General features: G+C 39.5%; 1 protein-coding gene across 1 annotated transcript in view; it reads left to right on the forward strand.

Annotated features, from left to right (window-relative positions):
- Positions 1–16705, forward strand: part of NAV3 (neuron navigator 3) — a 376671-nt gene that overhangs the window by 210708 nt on the left and 149258 nt on the right. Inside the window, exons 10-11 of the mRNA XM_050935670.1 lie at positions 13439–13547; positions 13943–14326. Coding sequence (XP_050791627.1) covers positions 13439–13547; positions 13943–14326 — 493 coding nt within the window. The remainder of the gene's footprint in view (positions 1–13438; positions 13548–13942; positions 14327–16705) is intronic.

Consider the following 16705-nt stretch of genomic DNA (forward strand, 5'->3'; position numbering starts at 1 on the left):
AGCTGGGGCTGGAGCAGTCCGGAGCTGGGTGCGGTGAACAGCTCGGGAGAGCGAGGGGGACCCTGGGCAGTGGGCCGAGCACAGGGAGATGCCTCAGCCAAGAGGCTCTGCAGGCCAGACTTGGAGGGGGATCATAACCCTGACAAGTGCCAGACAGCAGAGTGGAAGGGGAGTCCTCAAGGGCAGGGAGGCCTCTGGGTAAAGGAAGTGGGAGCGAGGACTCAGATCCTTTTACCATCCCACTTCACCGGGGTAGTGCAGAAGCCAGGAAAGTTCCCCACAATAGCGGGACCATTCCCCCGCTTACGTAGAGTAACAAAATAAATTCTAATCCCAGTTTTGCTGCTCACTCACTGTATGACCAAGAGCTAGTTGGTTAAACTTCCTTCACCAGTTTCACCATCTGTAAAACAGGGATATTTGCCATCTTATGTTGCAGGGGTGATGTGGGCATTAATAAGCTAATTATTTAATAGCACTTTGAAAAAAATGTACATCTCTATAATTGCTATATATTATTTTAATAATCCAATTATGTTACTAGGCTTTTACACAGTGTTTACATGTTTAAAGAGTTTAGCATACCTGTTAAGGCTGATTCCCCACTCTGGCACTTGGAGTGCAGAAGGTGGGGGCCCACAAGGACTCTAAAAATTAATACTGGCCACTCCAGGCTTGTATTAAACTCCCAAGGTTACAGCTTTTCTCTGACCTTGGATTGGTAGATGCTGCCACCACCCAGATGCAAAACTGCTTTGAGAACCCAGGAAGATGAACTTGGAAATTCCTTCTTGTAGGGTACAGTCAAGCCCTTTCACCCTCCATCTGGGGAAGAGCTGAGAAGAAAAACAAAGGAAATCAGATGTTGTGACCAGCTAATTAAAAAACAGGTGCACAAACCTCTTAGGACACAAAAATCCAACCTTGTTCTTAAAAAAGGTAAATTTTATTAATAAAAAAAAAAGAAGAAAATGCATCTGGGACTTAAGCTTTTGCTAGATATGGGAGGAAAAAAACAATTATAAGGAGTAAGCATCAAGAATAGCTCTCCTGAGATCCAGCTTAAAGGCTACAAGCAAAACAAAAACTCCTCGGGTTAGCACAGAGGAATCCACAAGCCATAAACAAATAAAAGGGATAAACTTAATCATGTCTTCCTAGACATTTCCTAATCTACTCACATATCTGGAGTTTTAGATGAGTAGCTTCTAGGTATAATACTAAGATTGGCCCAAGCTTCTCACAGCATAACTGCTCCCTGCCTGGCTCTCCCCAAGAACAACAACAGAGAGACAAAAGGGGATTCTTGTTTCAATTTTAAGAAGTTCTAGCCTTCCCATTGGCTCTTTTGGCCAAGTGCCCACTCACTTCCTTTTACCTATGCATAAAATAAGACTTTTAACCCTTTACAGGTAAAGCAAGTAGAGAATAGCTATTAAGAGCAATTTTATAGCTACTAGCTGGCTGGGTGTCCATAGAAGGGAGCTTCCCCACCCCCTTCATTTATCACAATCCATAAATAATTATACATGAAGTTGCAAATGTTAGCTTATTATAAATGTACCATTAATGTGGAGGCACTATACAAAAGGTAGGGAGGAGGCAAGGAATCATTTTAAGAATTAGAATTATATCCCAATAGTAGCAGTTCACATTTACTGCATGTTTGTCCCCTTTCTAAAAGAAACACTTAAAAAGAATGTTGTAAACCATGTACACATGTACTAAGAATTAACTAAATTTAGCATGTTATTCTAATTAAGTGGATTTTGAGGTTCTATTATGTAATTCATTAACAAAGGACATAACTGTGCATTCAAATACCAATGAAAATTGTGTGTGCTTATCTGAGAACAGAATTTGTCCATAGATTATTATATGTTAAAATCATTTTTAAGATTCCTTTCTATGTAATGCATTATACAAAATAAGGTTTATTATTACTATAACCATGAGGTTGGGAAAATTCCTTATGTTTGTCCTCTCTAAAAATGACACTTCCATCTTTAGGGTGGGGAGTACATTATCAGTGGCTCTCAAACTTTTGTACTGGTGACCCCTATCACGTAGCAAGTCTCTGAGTGTGACACCCCCCTTATAAATTAAAAACACTTTTAATATATTTAACACCATAATAAATGCTGCAGGCAAAGTGGGGTTTGGGGTGGAGGTTGACAACTCATCACAACCCATGTAATAACCTCATGATTTCCTGAGAGGTCCTGACCCCTAGTTTGAGAACCCATGCATTAGATTGTCATGTAACTGAGGAATATAATGTAACATCTGCTACCTCAAAACCTCCTAATGTGATTTCTGTTATATAGCCTGTTCTTGTTCATGGTTTTAGTTATATTTCTTTGTTTCTATATATATGAGCTTTAGAAGACTATATTTCAGTAAATAAACCTGGGATTCTTCCATATTTCAGTCTTAGGTATTGTCACATTAAGGGGGTCCATGGTAGATCAGAAGGAGGTTAAAATCATCATTACAAAGGGAGAGTTATCATAATTCAGAGTTCTTTGTTCTGTACATTCATCCCATCTAATGTATTTTAGGGGGTGGTGAGGTGCACCTGAGATGGGGTCTCATGGAAAAATAGTATGTGATCATGCAATAAATGCCTGTAGTACATTACATATGCACAAAAAGGGACAAATTAAGATTGCACAGGAAACCTTAATTGTAACATTTATAACATTTAAGTGCTTGACTTTGCTACCTTAATACCGTAAATAAGCTGTTTTATCTGGCACTTCACCAACCAGAAAATTCTATAAACTGGCATCTCTGATCTTCATTGAAAGTCCAGTTTATAGTCCGGTTGGCGCAGGCAGGCAGGGGTCGGGGTACGGGAGGGGGCTCAGGGTGCTGGATCCGGGGGGCACTAACCTCAGGAGCCTCCCCGCAAGCAGTGATCAATCCCAGCTGCTCCTAGGCAGAGGCGCTGCCTCCACCCACAGGCTCCGCCTGCACAACCTCCATTGGCTGTGGTTCCCGGCTAATGGGAGCTGCAGAGCCAGCGATCCAGGCAGGGGCAGCACATAGAGCTGCCTGCCGCGCCTTGGCCTAGGAGCAGCCAGGACAGGTCGCTGCTTGTGGGGAGCTGCCCAAGGTGAGGGGCCCCCAGAGCTGGCACCCCAAGCCCCCTTCTGCACGCCAACCGCGCACCTGCTCCAAACTCAAAGTCCCTCCCTCTTAGTTAACCAGCATTCTTCGCTTACCAGCACCCTCCATTCCCCCCGCATGCCGTATAAAACAACTTTTACTGTAACATTTTAAATGTAGATTTTGGTTTTTATTTGTTCTATCTATCTATCTAAAATAGGTGTATATAAAGTACACACTTTTCTGCTGCCAGGTAGGTCTTGTTGCTTACTGCAGCATACCATACACAGTGGCTGGCTGGAGGACTAGATGCATTTCTCAGATTTCACACCCTTGTGGATGATATGTGTGGGCAAGCCCATTAACTCTCTTGAGTCGTATGGAGGAGTCCTGCCCTACTGATTACACTGAGGAACAAGACACTGCCTTCTTTTCCCCATTGCACACCAGTGCTGCATTAATTTGAAAATAAAGCAATTGAAAATAGTCCTTTGGCCACTAGCATCATGCAAACAGAAGAGTGTTCATTGCTAACATTCTTTCTCTCTTTCTTTGTGGATGGCCACGGGAAGTGGATTAGGGCTGGATTTCCTTTAGTTCATTTCATTTTGAACAACCTTTCCAGCTGAGTATCTTATCTTCTTTCCTGTACACATTGTGTCTACAGGGGTGCAGCAGTGATTTAGTTTTCAAAGTGATCATCACTTGACACCATTAGATCTTTCTTTCTTTCTTTCTTGGCCCCCAGGAAAAATGCACCCCTCCATTTTGTTGCTAGGAGATGTATTTTTATCCAGCCCTACCTTTAGTAGCAGCTGTAGAGTGAGAGGGTGAGAAGAAAATACGACACTGGGGCAACTCTTAATGCCCATTTATTACTAGTATAGCAAGTCTTCAAATAATCTGTCCTTGTGTATCATTAACTCCTGGGGTTTCCCACAATACAGTGTGTTACAGGTGTATCATGATACTGACAGAATCAGTGTATTGTTATGTAGCATTTCTATATTTATATTTGGACATTTCTGCACAGTATTTGGCCAAATTGATTGCTCCTGGGTAAACCTTTGTGTTTCAAAGATGGAATAAAATTCTACTTTAGTGCTAATTTTCTGTTCAGACGTCTTAATTATTGATACAAGTATTTTTTCCCACTGGGAGAAGATATATTTTGAATGTTAGTCTCCTTTCTTTGTATGTGTAAAAGCCACATTTAGCTCTTGTGAACTTTGATTCAGACTTGAAATTGGGTAGCTTTGTAAGAAAACAGTGTTCTTTCTATTGAGTATTTTATTTAATAGGTTCCTTTTTGAAGGTTGTGAACCCTTGATTTTTATCAAAGCTTTATAATTCCACAGTAGCTTCTGAATCCCAAGAATTTTTTTGAAGGAGGAAATGAAATCTCTCACTTTATAAATCACTGCCACAGAGTGGGTAGCATCAGGCTCCATTCTTTAGTTTCTTTATCCTCTTAAATTAGATTTATTCATTTACAGCAGAAATTGCAAGATTAAAGAACCATTTGCAAATCTGCTTTTTAACTGCCTGCAAAGGGAGTAGCAGGGAGAAGGAATATATAGTTTGTCATTCTTACCTTCCAGGGAGAAAAATAGCATTTCAGTGTGAGCTAGGGCTAATATTGTAGCAGCCCATTCAGGTGAAGCCGTGTCTTGAAACCTGTGGCATTTTAAACTGGACAGAGGCTTCTATGTCTCCGGTTTAATTCACCAGGATGTTTGCTGCCATGGCAGCCAGCAGCATCCACTGCAGTAGCAGAGAAGAGTCAGAGATCTGGGAATGCAGGTTGAATACTAAAATGTGAGGAGGCTTGTGCAGAGCTTTGCTTCAGTGGTTAATTTTGGCTCTTATTGCGCTCTGACGTGTAGGCTGTATTTGCAGCTCTGTGTCAGCCCATCTAAAGTACAGAGCTGTGCATTGGGGTCGGTCATGATCTAGTGAGAGGGAAAAAAACACAAGATAGTACTTGCGCTGTACTTTGGATTTCAGAACACTGCAGCTGTAGAGAGAGATGCAGGCCCATCATTCTGATGAGACTGGTGATTGGATGAAGAGGGGAGAATGCAGTTGGCTTTTGGGATTACTTCTATGTGGGAGCAGAGTGTTTGATCAACTCTCTTCTGCTTGAGAGAAATTTGAGTAAAAACGCCTGTAAGTACTGCAGATTAACATGACTGGAAAGAAGTGGCTTAGCACAGGCAGCAATGTAAATTTAGAGAAAATGACTATGCCTGTCTAGTTATTTACAGCACATGAACTGGATGCTTGAGCTTAGCTTTTCATTACAAGTGCAAAGATGTGCTACATGGTGTGTGCATCGTACAGTACTGAAAGGGTCACATCTGAGACCTGCTTAAAGATTTGAGCTACTGTAGATCTAGGAATATGAAATCTGGCTGAGGTGAAGTTTTAGCTGAAAGGATGCAACGACCTGCTGAATTATCAGTCTTTAAAGGCAAGGCTGTTAGAAGAGGGAATGCTCGTCTTCAGAAACAGAAGTCTTTGACCAACCTTACACTCATAAGTGAAGGGGAGAAGAGACGATACTCATACAGGGAGAACTGGTTTGGAAATGCCTCAAAATCTAGCCAGAATTGTCATCAGAGAGAGGCAGAAGTTGAAGATAGAATCTCATTGTCCAAGTTGCTCTCGCAGTCGGTGCACTCTCTTTACCATACCAACAGTGCAACATCCGAGAAAACTGAAGTCTTAACACCTGCTGGAAGCAATAAATCAAGTAGAAGATCAGGAGGCCAGTCTACAGATGAAGGTTTTGAGGTTGGTAATGAGGAACAGGACAAATCAGATGATGAAAATGTCCCCTGCAAGTCAAATTTCACTAGCAGGAACTGGGCAGAGGAAGAGGAAGAAGGCTGCCTCCGTGAAGGGACTGCACAGCTGGATGAGGATGTCATAATGACAATGCTGGGTGACTTAGAACAAGTACTTTACACGGATATATTAGGTAAGTTAATTTCCGTTTGACACAAGAAAGGGCAGAGTTACTTAAGTGTTAGAACAGATCTGCAGGGAGCAGACTTTGTTGACAGTAATACTGTGAGACAGAATTGGGTTTGTTTGCAATAGTATGTAAAATTGAATTTTAGAGTATTCCTCTCTCACTTCCTTCCTTTTAGCTTTAAAGAGTGTAGGAAATGAAGACTAGTTTCTAAATCTTTTTTGATAGGTACATCAGCAGCAATACAGTATGTGAGTAATTACACACAGTTTTCTTAGCTCTTTAAAAATAAAGTGAAACGTGTTAACAGTTTATTAATAAATATTATATTGCAATTTTAATAACTTTCCTTCTCATTAATGTAAAATTAGACTCCTTGGATTATTAACAAGGACTGTTTTATGTAGGCAATATTGTGGCCTAGTTATGACTTTATCCTCACATTTTTCCTCCTCCCTGCAGGTAATCTCATCCATAAACATGGAATTTCAATAGAATTGTGGGTGCCAAAGCTTTCCATTCTAGCTACATCAATTTGTGATAGCAAGCATCTAAATTTCACAGCCGTAGGAGCTTCAAAAATCCTCTGTGCTGCTGATATTACTTTTCATCTCATTCCCTGAAAGGATGGGTTGTCCAAAGTGTTCATTTCAGAAGCTTTGTGCTATTGTGTAGAGAAATGGTTGAATGGTATGCATCTTTTGCCAAGGCTGCAAAGCGTGTATCTAGTCTGTAGGTTTCCTACTGATATATATTTGGACTCAGACTGGCGTTAAAGATTTAGGATGTAATTTATGAAGAAATTTAAATTTGGTAAAAATGTTTCATTTTAAACTAAGATAGAAATTAGATATATTCTTAACTTTTAAGACCCAGAGTACTTTACACTGAGGTGCCAGGTTTGACTTTTTGCATGGAGATTAGGGAACAGGTAGTTAGGAAATCTGAATTTTATACCTGACTCTGTCACTTGCACCTCTGAGAGCCTTCCTTCCCCACCTGCAAAATGAGGATAAATATACCTTCCTTTGTAAAGTGCTTTGAGATCTAAGGAGGAAGAATTTTACATAGGAGCTTATTTTTATTACTATTATCTGGAAATACTTTGATGAAAGATCCTATATAAGTGAAATTATTATTTTTATTATTATTTTATTATTATTATCTGCTTCAGGCATTAATTATAGTTAAGGCTACATTTTAGTCATGGGTATTTTTTGTGAAAGTCATGGATAGGTCATGAGCAGTAAACAAAAATTCACAGCCCGGGACTATCGATGACTTGTACTATATACCCCTAAATCTTGAGTGCTCGAGCTGGGGGCTGGGAGTGCTGCAGATGCTCGGGGTGGGGACGCCATGCGTGCTCTGTGGGGAGCAGCCCAAGATCTCCATTGGTGCAGGGGATGGCAGAGGGGGTTGGCAGGACTTGCAGGCTCCCTACTAGCCCCATGTGGCTCTCTGGAATAGGCAACATGTCCCTCCCTCAGTTCCTCAGCAGAGGTGCGGCCAGGGAGTCTCTGCGCACTGCCTCCACCCCGAGCACCAGCCACGGCCAATGGGAGCTGCAGGACTGTCACCTGTGGGCTGAGGCAGTGCACAGAGCTGCCTGGCCACACCTCTGCGGAGCCCTCACCTCCTCCCTCACCCAGTCCCCAACCCTGCGTCCCCTCCCACACCCAAATTCCTGTTGCTGCTGCAGGGGCGCAATGGCCCAAGACTGCCCCAGCAGCAGCCAGTGCGGCTGGCACAGGGACTGCCCGAGCTGCTCAGGTGGCCCCTGGGCCAGCAGCACCAGTCACTGCAGACGTCACAAAGGTCCCAGGAAAGTCTCAGAATCCGTGACTTCCATGACCTCTGTGACAAATTCACAGTCTTAATTATAGTCAGCATGTAAGTTTTGGAATTTATCAGTATCAGGGTTATTGATAAAGCAGTTAAAGGTAAATATCACTATTGGGAGTCTAACATACCTGAACAGTGACTTCTTTAAAAATGATCATTTTGATTGTTTGTGTTTGTATCTCAAACAGGAGAGAGCTGTAGATATTTGCAGAGAGAATCCATTGTAGTTTAGTGTGCTATTAAGCTGCTATATGCAAGAGTTTTTTATGTCTACATTAATCATGAGTGTTGAAGCCTTGAATGAGTGAAGCAGGTCACTCCAGATGAATGCCAATAAAATCTTTATACTATACCTTCATGTAATCTGCACATGACATACCAGATACTTTGAAGGAAAAAAAAATGTAGAAACTTTTTTAATTTTTTTTTACTGATTCTGTTTTTCTTTTTTCCTACCTGTAAAGCTATTTGGCTATAGTAACATGAGTCCATCAGTAAAGGCCTAAAAGAAGGAGAGAAATTAAAACTAATACAGTTTAAAAACCTCTAGAAATAGTACTAAATAGCTTTTTTTTACATAATAATGTTACAATTTCACTGTCAGATATCTTCTCATCTGTTTGTGCTAGAAACGAAGAGCATTGTGCCATTGGAAATGGGAGATTATTCAGTTTCTAATGTCCTTTTCTACCTTTGTGAGATTACAGGAGAATAGACTTTAAACATGTCATTTTCCCAAGACAGAATATTGCCACTCTTGAGCTTTGGAGAGAGTAATTTTGGGAGAGAAATACTATGTTTTGAGGGAAACAAATGGTAGCCCCATTCAAGGATCAAGACTCCATTATCATGTGCTTTGTACACACACAATAAAAAAGACAGGCCCTACCCAATGTAGTTTATATTCTAAATATATGACAAGGGACAACGGGTAGAAACAAACAAACAAACAAGGAAAGGGAGAGGATAAAGTAACAGTGAATATTAAATATTGAAAATATTAGCAATAATGTTAAAATAACTACATACAAACCACACACCCAAATAAAAACATTGTAATTTTAAAATCCAAAGGTTTTAGAATATGGAAATGAATAGTTAAGGCAGATAAATATTCAGATATCTTCCATCCCTCAGATAAATATACACATGTTAAGTATGGATATTGCACAGTCTAAGAACAGCCTTAACTCTGCCCCCTCACACCTCTAAACCCTTCCTCTGTCTATAGACCAGGAAATCCTTCTACACCATCCCATTATATGTTATATACATTTCCAACATGGGCTACAAACCTTTACAAATGAACAAGATCCACAGTTCCAGTCTTCCCTTAGACCAGTATCTTCCTTCTTACCCTCCAGTTACAGAACTGAGATTTGACCTTCCCCATCCCAGTTTCCATTATGCTCAAAATAACATGCATATTATGTATTATTTTCACAAACAATTACTCGCACCATTTCCCCATCCACTGCTCCATATGATACAGAAGTCTCAATGTACTGCCTCCACCCACCATGCATGGACTAGATCAATGATTCTCAAACTCTGGGTTGGGACCCCAAAGTGAGTTGCAACCCTATTTTAAGGGGGTTGCCAAGGCTGGCGTTAGACTTGCTAGGGGCCAGGGCTGAAGCCAATGCCCAAGTCCCACCGCTGGGCTCAGGTTATGGGTCCCCCACCCGGAGTTGTAGCCCTTGGGCTTCAACTTTGCCTCCCCTCTCCCCCACACCCAGGGTGGCAGGGCTTGGGCAGGCTCAGGCTTCAGTCCCTCCTCCTGGGGTCGTGTATTCATTTTTCTTGTCAGAAGAGGGTTGCAATGCAATGAAGTTTGAGAACCGCTGGACTAGATGTATCACTCTGCCTTTTCTTTTTTCATCTTCACAGTGTAAGTCACAAATCCAACTTTCCAAAAATATACTATACCACATTTAAGCAAATCCACAGTACGCATATAGGCTTGATTTCAGAAAGGTACTTAAATGTATTCCTATCTTCAAACACATGAATAGTTCCATTGATTTCACTGGGACTTCTCATATGCTTAAAGTTAAGCACATACTGAAATGCTTTATTTAGTTAGGGCCATTGGCATCAGAAGTAAGGCTGGATTTGCACACATTTTTTCCACTGCTATAACTATTTCAGATGGGTGTGATTTTTATAGAAATAGTTATACTGGTACAACCCCTAGTGCGGATGCAGATATACTGGTATAAAGGCGCCCATACCAGTATACTTTATTCGTCTTCATGTACATGAATAAGCTATCAGAATTTTTATACTGATATAACTGTGTCCATACTTGAAGGATTGTACCACTTTAATTATACTGGTATAATTAAGACAGAACAATTTTTATCTGTAGACAAGCGCACAGAGTTCTCTGACTGGTACTATACTGCATCCGCCTACCAAGGAGGAAAGAAGTTGTTATGTCTGTGCAGTACATTGTTTTCAGTTGTAACTAATGGTTTCAAAAATGTCTGAAGCATTTGTTTGTTGGATGAGTGGATGGTAGGTAGGTAGGTAACAGGATGCAGAACTGAGTTAGAACATGAACCCACAGGAATGTAACTAGCCAAAATTTCAAACTGGAGAAAAGACTTGGCGACTTTTAGCCCCAAATTTCCTTTGCCTTTCCAGTAAATTGGGCTATTTTCAGATCAAAACAGTTTAGGATGGAGTTAAAACAGAGTTTATTATGGAACTTGATTTCAACCTTAACTAAAGTGCAATGACTATCAGTTAATAACACACACATAAGCAAGATATATATTCAGCTTTTGCCAAATTATACCTTACAGCTTCCACACTTACTTCCAATTCTAAGACACATTATTTTCATTCCTTAATACATGGAAAACTGTGGTATCATACATACCATGGTGTGGTAACTGTTTTTGGATATTGACTTATTAATTATGACTGCTGTATGCATATATATCCACAGGCCAGTGAAAGAAAGGTGATTCTGGTGGGTTGAAGGATGCAGGCAGAGGGAAATAGCATAGTAAATTCTATATTCTTTGGCCGAATGGGAGTTATGTGGGCCTTTTTTACTAAGAGGTCTTATTTGATCCTCAGCTATTGTTAGAAGTTAAATAGCATTTGTGGCCAAACATTGTTTTTTTCTTTGTGCTTTGCTAGCAGGTTGTGTCAATTCCAGCCTTAGGCTGGCGTCACTACAATTTATGCATTCCTTCATCACCTCCACATTGATTAATGGATTAATTAAACCCCCCTCTTTCTATCTAGATTTCTGCTGCCAAAATAATGCACCTCTTTGAGTCTCTTTGCTGATTGCTCATTGCCTGGTGTGTCTTGCCTTGAAAGACCTACTTCAGGATTCATAGCCCCTGTCTACATTATGGTTATATCTGGTTGGAAAATGGAATTTCTGTTCCACTGAAAATTCCAGTATTTTTGTTTTAAATCATTCCAAATTGCAATGAAAAGTCAGTTTTTGGAAATTTCCCATGGGACAGAAATTCAAAAAGTTTTCTGTTTGGAAGCATCAAAATGTTTCATTTTGATTAACGTAAATGGTTTCAATTCAGTAAAATTGAGACGGTATAATCTAATATTAAATATAGCATAATATAGTATTAACATTAACATTTTAATATAATATAAAAGTGAAAACAATATTGTCAAAATGAAACAAGAAAGTCAAAAGGATTTGTTTCTAAAGTTTCCAGTGAAAATATTGGCAAATTTCACAACAACCCACAAAATATTTTAATTTTGATTAAACTCTCTTTTCCTGTGAAAAATTGTTCCTCCAAAATTTTTTGGGTGAACTCTAATAATGGACTTAGTTTCCTCTTGCTTCTCACTCTGACTCTGCTGCTCTACCAGTGACAAAACCATTTCCTCCCATTACTGATATTTCTATGCATTCTTGTGTACTGCTTCTTATTGTCCTCCCCAGATTTCCTCTTCAACTCTAGTCATATTTCGATCTCACCCATACATTTATCTACAGGACATGAGGGGAACAAAAACGTAGCAACAGCACAAAAAAAGTCAGCAGTAAGAAGTGTATATGTCTTACTGAGTAAACATGAGATTATGTTGTTATCACCCTGTCATTTCTCTCACTTGTGTTTCTGATCTTTTCTTTTGTGTCCTGTTGAATTCAGATTCACAAGGTGTTCTCCTGACATCAACAAATATGAGATCAAAGCTGAAGCAGTTTCTTAATATCACCAAAATCCTGAGATGGAATTACAACCTTAATTTGTATATATCCCAGGGAAATGCTGAATTTAGAGTTAAATAATGTTAGCCTATTTTAAAAGGCTTTTACAATTTTATCACTGATAACGTGTAGCATGCTGACTAAACTGGGGTTGATCAAGTGATGTATATGGGCATAAAATGATCAGTCCTGGCATCAGGGAGGAATAGTTTTCTCCATTTGTTCAGAATTGTACAAATTGCTAGAATTATATCTACCCCCACCCACTCCGAAGCATCACAAATGGGACACTGTCAAAGGCAACATTCTGGGCGTGATAAACCACAAAATCTGTGATACTATGTTATTTAATACTATACTCTTCAAAAGAAAATAAGTGGAAATATGGGGTAGTTAAATGATTATGTTAAAGTAAACAAAAACTGCTAGATAAACTATACCATTTTAAAAAATATATTAATTTCTGATTTTTTATATATATCAAATATTTGGTAATTTTTGTTATGTATTTATTTGATATTGTTTATTAGGATTTTACATTCTTCCTGGGGTAACACAGTATTTCACTATGTGCATTTTATCTTTGTGGGTTTATTTATTTCTTGTACAGCGAAAAATTGTGGGTTTGTTGCAGGAACTTCTGGGTGAAACTGTATGGCCTTTGTCATGCAGGAGGTCAGACTAGATGATCATTATGGTTCCTTCTGGACTTAAAAATCTATAAATGTATGAATTATATTGGGACTTAGTGTTTTATGTCCACTGTGAGGGTTATGGGGATAAGACTCCAGGTCAGGAAAGCATCCTTACTCAGGAAGGGTGCTTAAGTACAGACTTAACTTTAAGTGCTTTCCTGAATAGGAATAGATTTTAAGTGTGTGCTTAAATGTTTTCCTAAATCAGGGCCTTAGTCTCCACAATCCCCACATTTTTCAGTCTTGTCCAGGCCCTCCACTAACTTGCTATTTTTAAAATGAGCTTTTAATCACCACAAAACTTTTGATTGCTGTGTGTGCGCGCAATAAATATTGGCAGGATGGGTGTGTGCATGTTGTATGTGGGTGGATGGATGGACAGATCTACAAATACACTCTGGGAGCTTGTGTATATTCAAATTTTAAACGATATGTATGTGTATCCATATATAAATGATATCATGTATATAGTTGTCCGCACACATTCATGTGTTAGTTTATATCTATATTTGTATACACACACACACACATGCGCGCGCGCGCCCCATACGTGCACATGACTGCACACCCACACAGAATTTATATTATTTTGTTTTCTTCCAGGGGAAGACCCAGAAACAAGAAGAATGAGAACAGTAAAGAATATAGCAGATCTGCGACAGAATTTGGAAGAAACTATGTCCAGCCTTAGAGGGACCCAGATAAGCCACAGGTACTATTTGTGCATGGACTCCTTACATTTTGGAGTGTAGAAGAACACTTGCAGTCAAGAATTGCAGGCTTATCATTACAGGTTAGCAGGGGGAAATTAACAGTGCAGTTTGTGAAGATACTATTTGTGTGTCTGGGATTCTTGTCATAATAATTTGATGTAAGTGTTTTTTTTACCCTTCTGTAAATAGTATCTCAGGATTCATTTGGAAGCTTGTCTACAGTTTTTAATCGATGATATGTGCAAATAAAATCCTGTAGAGAAAAAAGTATTGGGTTATTATATTATTGGTTTACATTTCTACGCTCCACCTAGCAGTGCAACTTTTGTTCATCTTTATTTCTCAGAAAGCAAAAGAGAGCACAATGAACTGACTTTTACATTTTGTTTGGCAGCACATTGGAGACAACGTTTGACAGCACTGTGACAACCGAAGTGAATGGGAGAAGTATACCAGGCTTGACAAGCCGATCCACGCCAGTGACTTGGAGGCTTGGCCAGGCTAGTCCTCGCCTCCAGGCAGGAGATGCCCCATCCTTAGGTAGTGGTTACCCTCGCAGTAGTGCTGGTCGCTTCATACATACTGACCCCTCGCGATTCATGTATACCACACCTCTTCGCCGAGCAGCTGTTTCTCGCCTCGGGAATATGTCACAGATTGACATGAATGAAAAAGGAAGCAGTGATCTGGACATGTCCTCGGAAGTTGATGTTGGCGGTTACATGAGTGATGGGGACATTCTTGGGAAAAGCCTCAGAACAGATGACATCAGTAGTGGGTAAGTGGCATTTTACCCAGCTGAAACTCTAAATGCAGGACAGGGCAAATTGAACGGGATTTTGTATAAAGAAATCTAACCTGGTAAATGTAGAATTGTGGATACTATATAATGCTTAAACAAAATGGTAGTGCTGTTCTAACCCTTCTGTGGGATCCAGCTTGTCCCCTATTGAAGTCAATGAGAGTTCTGGTATTAGCTTCAGGGTGAGCAGGAGCAGGTTTTTAGGGGCATTAATATAAAGTATTTATGGAGGTTTCCACAACTGTTTAGTAAAACCAGTTTTGTTTTATTGTGCCTTAGAGTTTTTTCAGTATTTTTCTTACATTTTTTAGATGACATATTGTGTTTTCAGATGGGGCTGATGAAAGGCAGTTGCTAACAGGCTTGACTTTTTCTGTTTGCATGTCAGATGCTGTCTGTTATAGTCTTGCGTAACAGGCCTTTACCTCAGTTCTTCAACTGTGAATATCATTTCTGACCTATATGAATATCCTTGGAGATAGGAATATGTCAGTCACTATTTTCTTCTGGTTAACTCAGGAACAATGGATGACAATTATTTTCATTTCTGCATCCTATTTGTGTGTGTTCAGTTGATTTTCAGGGACTGATTTCAAGCGAATGCTGAGAGCAGACTACTGTAATTTTTGCATATAGAGATTCCATGTCCTGGCTCCACCCAAAAAGACCTTTATAATGTTTTTTATTTTAAATACAAATGTGCTAATGATGATATTCCTGGTTGATTTGTGGATATATCTGAGACTCTTGTCTTTGGTATTTCAGACAGGAGCCTTATGCTCATTTGCCACTTAGGTGTATTTGTATTACGTAATTCAAACTCTACGAATTTACTTTGAGGGCTAGAAATTCCAAAACATAATTTAAGACAAAAGGCCTCATTTTCAGTATTATCAATATTTGAATTACTCTTTGCTGCTGCCTAATGTACCAGGTAGAAGTGTATAGCAGGGAAAGCACAATTCAAAGGGTGTATTTTTTGCAGGGCACATTATAATATTCCAGGGTGCTTTTAGTGGACACCAGAGCTTCACAGTAATTCTGTCTGCTCAGACAACTGGAAACATGGAACATAGGAAGTTATGGGACATAATTTACCAGTTTGTAGCTAGTAGATCAAATCAGCCCATTAATCACAAATGATTTAAAGATTGTTAACATGTGAAGGCTATTCAGTGGCTTATGTGAAATTAGTTGGTGGTCTGAATCTAATTCTTAGGGGACATTTGATCACATCACATCACACTTAGCACAAATTTGGACTCTTGCTGACAATCTTATCAGAGATGTAAAAGATGGAATGGACATGAGACTGAGATACTCTAACCCTAGAGATGGTCTCTGCAGGTCACAGCTGAGGCACTTTGATGGGGAAGGTTAGTGTCACAACCCATTCTGTAAGTGCACGGTGGATGTTTAAATGGCTAGCTTAGTATATTGCCTGCCTACCTTTCTGTGGTACAGGGATCTGTTTTCAATAACAACCTAAGCAATTCTACACACCAGCCTGGGGAAGACAAAGCATGATGGGGAGCTGATGTGACTGGTCTCCGTAGAAGTGTAGCTGAGGTTAAAGAATGGATGATGGTGAAACAGGATGTACTATTCCAACAACTTATCCACACTATGGCATTGCTGGCCATCTTATATGAGCTTCCATGCCTCTGCCTGGATTTAAATAATGAGCTGAAAAGAAGAGGAAGAAGACAGCTCAGAATGATTTAATGGTGCCTGCTGTATCAAAGTAGAAAGGAGTGTGCGAGATGCTGTACAGTGATATTTGAAGCCCTCTTTTCCATAAATAAAAATGTTATATTTGTGCTTTGTTAAAAAAGAGAGCTTTTGCAATGCTTGATGTGAAATATATTAATTAGGTTATCACATTAGAGAATGATGAAGTCATTGTGTTGTGTGATTTTTTTTTCTTTACGTTGGTAGTAAGGATGACTAAATAAAAAGTAAGTAGTAACGTGGTCAACTAACATACTGTAGGTACAGTAGATATTAAAATACTCGTTAATATGCTCTGAAAAGTCAAGATCCATTGAGGCATGTAAAGACTTATCTCTTTTTCCTCTCTCATTCTCACTTTAATTACTTTAAACACTTGGGGATAAGAATCCATCAGTAATTAGGAATTAGTGCGAGGAAGACCTACTTCACAAGTTAAGCCTCTCCACTGTGGCCCTTATTTATATGAGGAGGGGACCTTACAGACAGGGTTTTGTTCTAACCACAGTTGTATTTAATGTGCAATTCCACAACCACAGCATTTACTGCATAATTCCTCACCTGCTCCATACATTTGCTCCAGAATCTAAGCTTTCATTAAAAAAAAATTAGCCTCTATAGTTG

This window comes from Gopherus flavomarginatus, chromosome 1 (assembly GCF_025201925.1).
Source record: "Gopherus flavomarginatus isolate rGopFla2 chromosome 1, rGopFla2.mat.asm, whole genome shotgun sequence".
Taxonomy (NCBI): Eukaryota; Metazoa; Chordata; order Testudines; family Testudinidae; genus Gopherus; species Gopherus flavomarginatus.